Source organism: Gossypium hirsutum, chromosome D10, assembly GCF_007990345.1.
Source record: "Gossypium hirsutum isolate 1008001.06 chromosome D10, Gossypium_hirsutum_v2.1, whole genome shotgun sequence".
NCBI lineage: Eukaryota > Viridiplantae > Streptophyta > Magnoliopsida > Malvales > Malvaceae > Gossypium > Gossypium hirsutum.
In genome coordinates this window covers 1,591,490-1,602,293 of record NC_053446.1, presented here as the reverse complement: position 1 = coordinate 1,602,293, position 10,804 = coordinate 1,591,490, and the positions used below count along the sequence as shown (strand labels likewise).

At 29.1% G+C, this 10,804-nt stretch overlaps 1 protein-coding gene across 1 annotated transcript; it reads left to right on the top strand.

Moving 5' to 3' along the window:
* The first annotated feature begins 7,067 nt into the window (after nucleotides 1–7,067).
* Nucleotides 7,068–10,804, top strand: LOC107940939 (probable NAD(P)H dehydrogenase (quinone) FQR1-like 1). The gene is made up of 4 exons (XM_016874403.2): nucleotides 7,068–7,272; nucleotides 8,606–8,699; nucleotides 9,205–9,467; nucleotides 10,299–10,804. The coding sequence occupies exons 1-4, from the start codon at nucleotides 7,250–7,252 to the stop codon at nucleotides 10,531–10,533; spliced, it is 615 nt and encodes a 204-aa protein (XP_016729892.1). The 5' UTR covers nucleotides 7,068–7,249; the 3' UTR covers nucleotides 10,534–10,804.

The window sequence follows — 10,804 nt, the reverse complement described above, 5'->3', positions numbered from 1 at the left end:
ATTGAATTAGAACCTGTTTTCAGCTTTTGATCTTCTCTCGATTAGGAATTGGATTGTGAATGTTTGTGATTCAATCAAAGCATTGAACTTTAGCAAATGGTATACTTTGATACGTTACTTTCTGTGTTCAATTTTCTAGGTTAGCATATTTGTAACCATTTGAGTGAGATTCAAGACTTTCTGTTTTCCTTGTTTTATTCAATTTTGGATGTTGAGATTGCTTAGTGATTACAATGTATAGGTTTTGAAATGTTGGTATTCTTAATATGCATGCCTAAGTGGTCCATTATGAATTTGACCTTTGGACTTTTGGAGTGATAATTTGTTTGATTATGGAGATTGTAATGTAGCCAAAATTGTATACTTTTCATCTTGGCATAAGACAGAAAAACGGTATTAGGAGTTAAATTGTATTTATTCCCTAGTCTTATTCTTTTAAAAATTTCATCCATTTCTACTATTAAAAATCAGTCCCTATATGTTAGCACGAGTACAAGTGGCACACCATGTATAATTATCTGATTATTTTGTCCGTCTCCTCTGTTTTTAACAGTAGGAATTGATCGGTTTATTCTTTGATCTGACGTACAACGATTAATTTGCTTTTTTTTTAGGTGAAGGGAGCAAAATGCAATTTGACTCCTGACTCTGTGATAGTTTTACCGATTACCTTAGTTTAGACTTTATGGTATAAATAAAATGGTTTTGCTTTGCCCAAATAGGTATTGTAAGAAGAAATTGGGTAAGGCAGAATGTATTTTGAAGAAAAAAATTCAAATTCAAAACTTGAAGATGAATCATCATGGATGGTAAAATAAACAATAATGGGAAGAAAAAGAGGTGTAAGTAGATTTGAATCCATGTACTATTTCTTCTTCTTTCTTTTTGGAAAGTTAAAACAATGGAGAGTACGTTTTAGGGAATTATGCGGAAGCATGCGTTAGAAAAGTAAAAGAAAGGCAATTGTCTGCTGAAAGAAGCAAAGCTTATTGGGCTTTTCTTTTTATTTTACTATATGTTGGTTGAATTATTATATTAGTACAAAAAATAATAAAAGTGGTCTTTGTCGGTCCAATCCAAGAAGGTGTACTTTATTTTGGTTTTTACCTTTTCTTTTTCATTCTTTAATATTATATTTCTTTTTCTTTGATGGCAACATAGCCCAACTTAGCAAACCAAATCATGGAAGACAAAAGAGCCTTGCCTCATGTAAAGGCAACAGCATAAGAGAGGTTGCAAACATTGGCTGCTATTTTTTTCTTTTATATCACCCACTTACATTTTTTTATGAATTATATATTTTAATTAATTTTATTATTATATTGATATATATTTTTATAGTTTTTAGAATGATTTAATTAAATTTTTATTATTTTTGAGAAAATAAACTATAGTTTTACCTTAGGAAGAACCAAGGTCTCTGTCTACCCTCTTCTTTCGTCTCTGGGTGTAGTGATAAGGTATATTGCATTCTTTAAAAAAAAAACAGAGATTTGAATTATGGAGATAACAAACTCCAAAATAATTTTTTTTCATACACCGTAAAATTGACATGAAGGTTAAAACAAAGAAAAAAACTTGAATGGCAAAAGTGCAATGCTTGCTGCATTTCATCTTTGTTGATCTCTATTATTTGGTTGGTCATTTGGGCTTATTAAGTCATTGATGATAAGCCACTGGCTTTGTGTTTATAATTTAGTCTTTGGGCTTTCAAGTCTGTGTTTTAGGACTAAAATGTTGGGTGTCAATACATTTGTGGGGTGAAAGTGTAATCTAAAACAAAACATTACGACAAAGAAACTTTTGCACCGTTAAAGTACAAGCCACTTTTATATATATATATATATCAAGGTATTTTTCTTGTTTATTTTATAATTTAAAAGGATTAATTTATTCGAGATTTGCAAATGTTCTTATTAATAATGTTTTATCATTATACCCAACTTGATGATTTAATTCCTTCCTAACAACTTGTAACTTTTGCACAAACAAAGTTAAAAACTATCTTACAAAAAATACAGGATTGAACTGGAAGAAAAGTATGAGGAAAACAACCCCATTTCTCGTGTTTGGTTAACTTTTTTATTTAAGCCAAGGAAAGTAAAAAGGAGTTGAGTCTTCTTTATTTTCCTTTGTCAGTTTAGAGGGAAAATTGAGAGAAGGAAAATAATTTTGCTTTTAAGATGTGAATATCATTTTTATCCTAATAATCTTTTACATAAAAGTTATTTTATAATAAGAATATAATTAGAAAAATTAATTATAATCAATTATTTTCTTTCATTTTTCCTTTCTTTTATACTTATCTATTCAAACATTTAAAAAATATTTTGTATTTATAGCATTGTTACTTGATCGACTAAACTCAACTATCAAATAACTTGATTGTCAAGTAACTTTTGGTTGATAAAATTACATCTGAATCCATAATAATTAAATTGTGAATTAGAATTCAAGTCAATATTAAAATTATTACTTTTAAACCTAATAATGAACATGTGCGAATTGAAACCTAATCATGAATCACAGTGAAAAACATTGAACTTATATGGCCATGGAAAAAGAAACCAAACAAGAAAAAAAAAGAAAGTAAAACTAATTGAGGAAGATTAAGAAGTGGCAAAAGAAATACTAATATATATGCAAAAGACAAGGTGGGTTAGGGGGCAACTAATGCTTTTAATCATCTATAACGTGTATTATTGGTTTGGGATTTGGGGGCACATCAGCTCAACAAAAAGTGGACTTCAACATCACATCTTTTGACCATGGGGTTTTTGTTTATGGTGGTTTACCAACAGTCCCAAAGTGTGTATAATTTAGTGGTGAGTCCAACATGAACCTTGATAGAGTCCATAATGCTAATGATCTTCCAAAAAAAAAAGCCAATACCAATACCAACCACCTAAAAGAAGGGCCAAAATTATAACCATGATTATGGAGTAGAAGGTTGTGGTAAAGGTCTTTGGGTTTGGCGATGAAGATTGAAGAAGATAATAAAGAAAATAGTAATAGGCGGGTGTTTGATGATTTTGGAATTACATTTTCATGTTTGGGTTTAGCAAATAATATAATATTATTAGTATGAAAATTCAATAATATAGTTAATTTGAACAATTCTTAAATTACCCATAACTAAAGGCGGTTAGAATTTTTACAATAGTTAAAATATAATTTTGTCATTGCATTGACTTACATTTTTATGGTTTTTGAAATGATTAAATCGAAAATTTAACATTTTGTGGGGGCCAAATTATAACTTTACCGTATATTAACTTCTGATTTTTTGAATTCGAAGAGGTCTAAAGCAGAAATTTCTTATTTTTTAAGGGGCCGAGGGATGGCTCTTGTCCATAACTATAACCCCGATCTCTAAAACGAAGGATATTATGCGTTTAAACGCGTTGAAACCCTCATCTTTTAAGTTATTAAAATAACAAAGATATCAACCAAATTAAAAGTCAAAAAACTAAATTCATGTAATTTTATTACTAGAAATACTTAAACATTCCCCCAATTCAAACACCAATTTAGACATTTGGTTTCCCTCCCCACATTTACAAGCAAATGCTATATTTGTTGGGTTATGATGAAATTGGGGTCCTATGGAAACACTCATGGATGAAAAAGTAACAAGCCATTTGTACCATACCCTATATTTTTGGTAGGTACCCAAAGGTCTAAAGCCTGAACTTTCTAACTGTTCACTTTTCCAAGATTTTCAACCCAAAAAATAGGTTTTGAATGTATCACTTTGGCCACTATTTCAATTCATGGTAATAATGGGGTCAATAGCTTTGGATTGAATTAAAAACATTATTCAAAATAATTTTATAAGAAAGCTTCTTCTCTAGGGTAAGCTTAACACATGCTATCTTAAGTTTAGGGTTTACCACTTACCAAATAAGTCAATGTTCAATTCTTTATGAATTAATGTTATGAAGAAAAAATTAGGTATAACTACTACCAAAATTTATGAATTAATCACTAGTTATCTATATATCTTTGTTTGATTACAAATTTTGTTTTCATGTATATTGTTTTTCATGTGCATTTTCTCGTGTAGGCCAGTCAGAGTGCAATTAAAAACCTAAACTTCTGAATTTTTTTTCCTAATTATGGTCCCTAATTCAATTTAAATGTTTCTAGTTTTTGATTCAATGAAATTTTTTTCTTTTTTCATCTCTCAAAATTTAATAATTTAATTTAACATCTTTTAACATAAGCTTCTTAGCTTTAGCCCTTTAAAATTTTAGGATAAAAGCAACATTTTAGTCTTAAAAGACAAGTAATTTTTTAAACTTAGTCCCTGAATTCTTTTATCTACATTAATTTTAAAACTTGACAATTTTTTTCAGATATGTCCATGAGGTGGCACTCTAATGTATGCCACATCACCTAGAAAATTATTTTTAATAAAACAATGATGACTTGGTGCATGGATTAAAAGCGAAAAGAATTGTCAAATTTCAAAATTACGTGAACAAAATAAAATTCAAAGAACGAATTGAGAAAAAATATCAAATTAAAAAATTAAAATTTCCATATCCCAAAATTTTATAATTATATATATTTTTTCTCAAAAATTGAAACTTGGGGGTCTCAAATTCTCATCACAACAAGTGAAATGCAATGATGAAGCTCACTCAAGTCAAGCCAAAAAAAAAAAAGATCAAAGAGTGCATGAAAAGAAGAGCAATGTAGAAGATGAAAAACCATCAAATAACAACACCAATAATGATTATAATACTTGTAATTATGGGATGTATTGTAATAATGGTGGTATTAGGTGTATACAAACTATATATGCGTAAATAGGATGAAAATTGAAGACAATGGTCATTGATGCCAATTGTAGATCCCTCTAGATTGTAGACAAATTGACAAATATAAATAATTTCAAACTAAAACACACCATACCATGTGATAACCTCTTATTAACAAATTTATCTTCTCTTTATTTAATTCAAATCATACTTACTCTTATATATATATATTAGGTAAAAGTATAATAGACGTTTTGTATTAGAAGTTAAATTACATTTTATTCCCTTTATTCAAAATATGGATAAATTAGTTATTATATATTAGATCAAAGAGTAAATTGATCATTCTATTAAAAATTTCAGCCATTTTTGCTGTTAAAAATTGGTCCTTGTACGTTATAATGAGGTACATCTAGCACACCACAAAAAGAGCCAGTTTGCTCTTTAACCTAACATACAGGGACTAATTTATCCATTTTTGAAGTAAAGGAGTAAAATGCAATCTAATTCTTAGTACAAGGACCTCTATGATACTTTTACCACATATATTATTATTATTAGGTACATTATTAGTGAGAAAAAAAATTCACAAGCAGTGTTAAGATGATATCATTTTTTTGTATAATCAAAGGACCTTTTATATTTATTTTATGGTCCATACAAATTAATTTTTTCGAGAATCTATGATTATCCTTCTTAATAATATCATTTTTAATATTTGAAGTGGACGCTAATTATATATAAATAAACTTAATATTAGCCGCCTGCAACCATCATGACACCACCACCCACAAATTGGGGCAGAGAACACGATCTTAATATTATCTTTGTAAAGTTATGAACTTTAATTTTCTTTGTTAATGGAGTTATTAAAATAACATAAAAAATTTATATAAAAAAATTGTACATTATTCTGGTTTTGACTTGGAAATTTTAAATGGGAAAACAAGAAAGTTATTGGCACAAAAACGGCTATGACTTGCTAACATCTCCCCATTCTACACTGCATAGATTTCATGGAAATTACAATTCAAGTGTTGAATTTGATGAGCTAAATCATCTTTGTTTACGGGATTAAAAGTCAAGATTAGAAATTATATCAATGTTACCCTTTTTTATTTCTCATAATAATTTGATTAATTTGAATTTGTTCAATTTAAATTAACTCAAATTTTAAAAAAATCCCAATAAGTATCCCAAACCCGAATGATTCGGGTCAATTGTTCGAATTCAAAATGAACTAAATTTATAATGACCAAAAAATATGAAATTCAAATTCCAACTAATCGATCCCAAATTTTTACACTTCGAATTGATCACGTCCATCCACCTAAGTTACAGTTGTAATCTAATCTAATTTCATTCATGTTAAGATCACAAAGTCAACATCGAAAGCAAATGGCTGTAATTTCTAGCACCCAATAATCCATCCATTTCTCTCCACAAATCTGAATCTGTAATATATATATATATATATATACAGACTTAATGATCTTGACCTTGTAACTAATAGATTCAGATCAGAGTCTAATGCATTAATTTAATGAGCTCCATACTTTCTGTCTATAATCAATGGATCTTTACCGTAAATAAAAATAAAAATATACATCTTGTTCTTAAAATAATATAAGTTTAGCAGTCATTGACATAATATATTGTTACAATATAATATTTATTATGTCTAAACCCAACTATTTATTTACAATTTTTTTAATAATTTTATTATAGGTTCGGATTATATCTCTTTTTTTTTACACAATGTCTAAAACCGCCCATAGCTCATTCCCAACTCATAAATAAGAGGATAATGCGTTTCAATAGACTCGTACTCATGCATTGGCAATAATAATCATATTAATCTAACTAAGACTCAATCGATTATGACTTATAATATATTGTAATTTCTAATCCTTTGGAAAAGAGGGATTAGTAAATTTATGTTTACCTGATTACACATGGAAATATATATTTTGATTTAATAAAACACTTATATCTGATTAAATATAGGAAACATATAAAAAAAATTAATGTGGGAATAAGTCGAGCTCATACGTTACTGATTTTTAATTAATATGCTATTCCATGCGGCTGCTTAAGCTATAGGACAAAATTACATAAAATAATTTGTAACTTATTTAAATACAAACTAACGTAATAAATAATGAATAATTGTTTGATAGAAGAGTGGTAGTTTAGTAAATTTTTTATATTTAATTGATATTTAAAAATAAAAATTAAATAAATGAGAAACATTATAATTTATATATATATATTATGTTAACCTATTTCCTCTAATTTTTTGGCTTAAATAAATGCAACTATAAAAAAGAAAATACCAAAATATCATACTTAAAACGTCACTATAAATAAAGGGCCTCCTTCCCTCTGTTCTCTCCTCCCTCGCTGCTTAAAAAACAGGGCATTTCCATTAAACCAACAACAACAACAAAAAACCAAACACCCAGAGTTAACCAAAAGAGAAAATGGTCACCAAAGTCTACATTGTGTAAGAATTCTAATCTTGTTTCTTTGTTTTTGCTCTTCTTTGTAACCAAACTGGAATCTCTTGTTACAGTTCTGGTCTTGCTCTGTTTTTCTTTTCTGGCACTTTTTTCTCTTCTTCATCTACTCATTATATTATAAATATTCCTTCATTTTCTAAAAATTTTTCCTTAATGAAATCATCTAATTTGGGTTCTGGGTTTTTCTTTTTAGTGATTAAATCATTTTTACATAGTCTCTGTTAAAAGGAGTTTAAGCTATGCACAATATTCCTCTGTTCTTTTCTTACAAACATTTCCAAAAAGTCTCCTTTTAATTGAAGAAAAAAAGAGATTAGTTTGAATGTTAATAATAGGATTCCGGTTAAATTATTTACACGTAAGAAAAAAGGCCTCTTTTGTTCATTTTTTGCTGTACTTGTGTAAATGCGTGTAATACATAGTTTTACTTGATATGAACAACTCTGTTTAATCATCCAAGTGAGAAAAAACAACAAAGAAAATTGCTATTATTTAGCAAGAAACCAAAATAATTTGATTGTGAAACATGACCTACCATTGAAATCATAATTAGGAGAAAATATATAAATTTGCTGGCTTTTTTATGAGGTGGTCCCAACATCCATTATTATTGTGAGTTTATTGCGGGTATATAATTTACAAAGTGGATTTCATTTTCATGGCTTTAAAATGCTTACAGATAAGCTTATATAATAGTTCTTCAATATCACCTTTTACTTTCCTTCTAGAAAGGATATATATACATACATATATTTGTGTGTAGATGATATGGATAATGGATGTAGGAGAACTGTTTTCATGCGTGCCAACATAGAAAACAAAGCAACCACCATTTGTCTTTCCTTGTTTGACAGACATGGGTGTCCCATCAACCACTTTCTTTTGATGCATTTTGGGTTGTCATAGTTTTCTTTAGGGATAATATTTTACTTGGGGCTAAATTTGGTTTAAATGTTCAATTTAGTATGTCAGTTTTTTTTTAGTGTTCAAATTTAATGTTTGAGTTTGGCTTCAATGTTAACTTTGATATATACATTTTTTTCTATTTGATACTTTAATATTTGATTTGACTTCAATGTTTAATTTGACTAGAACACACATGTCAAACACTCATTAGATCACTATATAGTTTAGTCTAAGTATCAAGTTGAATATTAAAATCAAATTCAGGTACTAAGTGATATATTAATCCCTTTCTTTATTATAATAGGGTTTTTCTTATTGATGATATTTCCTTGTTATGGTATTGGAAAACTGTTGCATTGTCAACCAAAAATGTTTGTTTTTCCGGAAACTAAATGGCTATTGGTGATGCAGATACTATTCCATGTATGGACATGTTGAGAAACTGGCCCAAGAGATGAAGAAAGGAGCTGAATCTGTCGAGGGAGTGGAAGTCAAACTTTGGCAGGTTTGATTATCCTCTCAATGTTATCTTCCTAATATGTGGTGTTATTGGATTGGATAGGTTTAGATTGTCAATTTTTATAATTTATTTAGTTTTATATTTATTTGGAACAGAGACCCTTCTACTAAAAATTAGATTGTATTTTGTTCTTTTTTACTCAACAAATAGATAAACTAGTCTCTATATATTAGATCAAAAAATAAACTAATCCTTTTTGTTAAATATTTTATTTATTTTAATGTTAAAAACTAGTATAGTTGACGGAATAATCAAATATTTACACGTGGCGTGCCACGTGTCCCTCATCCTGATGTATAGGGACCAAACTTTAATAGTAAAAATAGATTGAATTTTTCGATAATAAGATCGTTTACTCTTCGATTTAACATAAAATTACTAATTTAATTTTTTTTAACTGATGGACAAAATGTAATGACAGGTAATTTTACCACTTGGACTATATTTTATATTTGTTTAACCTATATTGGCAAATTGGGACCTTTGACAGGTAGCAGAAACACTACCAGAAGAAGTTCTTGGGAAAATGGGAGCACCACCAAAGACAGATGCCCCTATCATAACACCAGATGAGCTGACGGAGGCAGATGGTGTGCTATTTGGGTTTCCAACTAGATTTGGGATGATGGCTGCACAGTTTAAAGCATTCATGGATGCAACTGGTGGTCTATGGAGAACACAAGCCCTTGCTGGTAAACCTGCTGGCATTTTCTACAGCACTGGCTCCCAAGGTGGTGGACAAGAAACTACTCCGTGAGTATTTTGCACCTTAGACTATTACAAAAATATCAAACTGAACGGATTAATTGCACCAAACCTCTCTAAACTATCGTTCAAATTCTAAATTGGTTTCTAAACTCTAAAATGTGTAGCCAACATGAATTTAGGCCCAACGTGGAGAATATTTAAAGCAATATTCCTTTTTTGGCATAATGATAAATTTAGCACCTGATATTTATTTATTTTTGTCACTTTAGCCCTAATTATTATTTTTGAATAATCACTTTGCCCCTTAACCTTCAAATTTTAGTCAATTTGTTAGATGAAAAAGTTGACTAGATGATTAAGATTTTAATGGCATTGGCATAATAGTGCATGGCAGTTCACATGTACTTCATAAATTTTTAAAAAAAAAAAAACCTAAATTGATCAACAAATTTTATAAGTTCATAAAATCTCTAAAATTAATTATTCATGTTAGTAATGAAGTACATGTAGATTGTTATACAGGCTGTCACGTTAATACCGTTAAATTTTTAACAGTTCAATAAGCTTTTATATAATAAAAAAATTGACTAAATTTTGAAAAATAGGGTTAAAGTGACAAAATGGGTAAAAATTAAGGGCTAAATTTATTATATCTGTTTTCTATTTTTAACACATCAGATTCAAGTTATCCATGCATTAGATGCACACATGTTTACATCAAGTTGGCATTTATGATACTAAAATAAAAAAAATTCAATTATAACGTTTTGAAACTTGGGACCGATTTAGAAATTCAAGGTGTAGCTGGAGGACGTATGGTGAAATTAACCCAAATAGAACTTTCAAACCATTTCTAATTTGAAAACGCTTTCTCAGCTTAACTGCAATCACTCAACTGGTTCACCATGGAATGCTATTTGTGCCCATTGGGTACACTTTTGGTGCTGGTATGTTTGAGATGGAGAAAGTGAAAGGTGGAAGCCCTTATGGTGCTGGAACATTTGCTGGGGATGGTTCAAGACAGCCCTCTGAGCTAGAGTTAGGGCAAGCTTTCCACCAAGGCAAGTATTTTGCTGGCATTGCAAAGAAGCTCAAGGGAACAACAGCTTGAGAGATTTGGCTTATCTAAATACCAGATATATATCTATATATATATATAGATATTCAGCTTTATAAATATGTGTTTGTTTTTCTTGCCTTTTCATTTTTACTTTGTTCAAGACTCTCTCCATAGAATAATCTTTGTATGCTTTGGTTGGGATTGTATTTGTTGTCACAAAACTTACATTGTTTTTCTTCCAAGTCTAAATCAAATGGATTTGTTATCTCGATTAAACTAAATGTGAAAGTACCAATTCCGTAATATAAGATAGTTTTGGTAA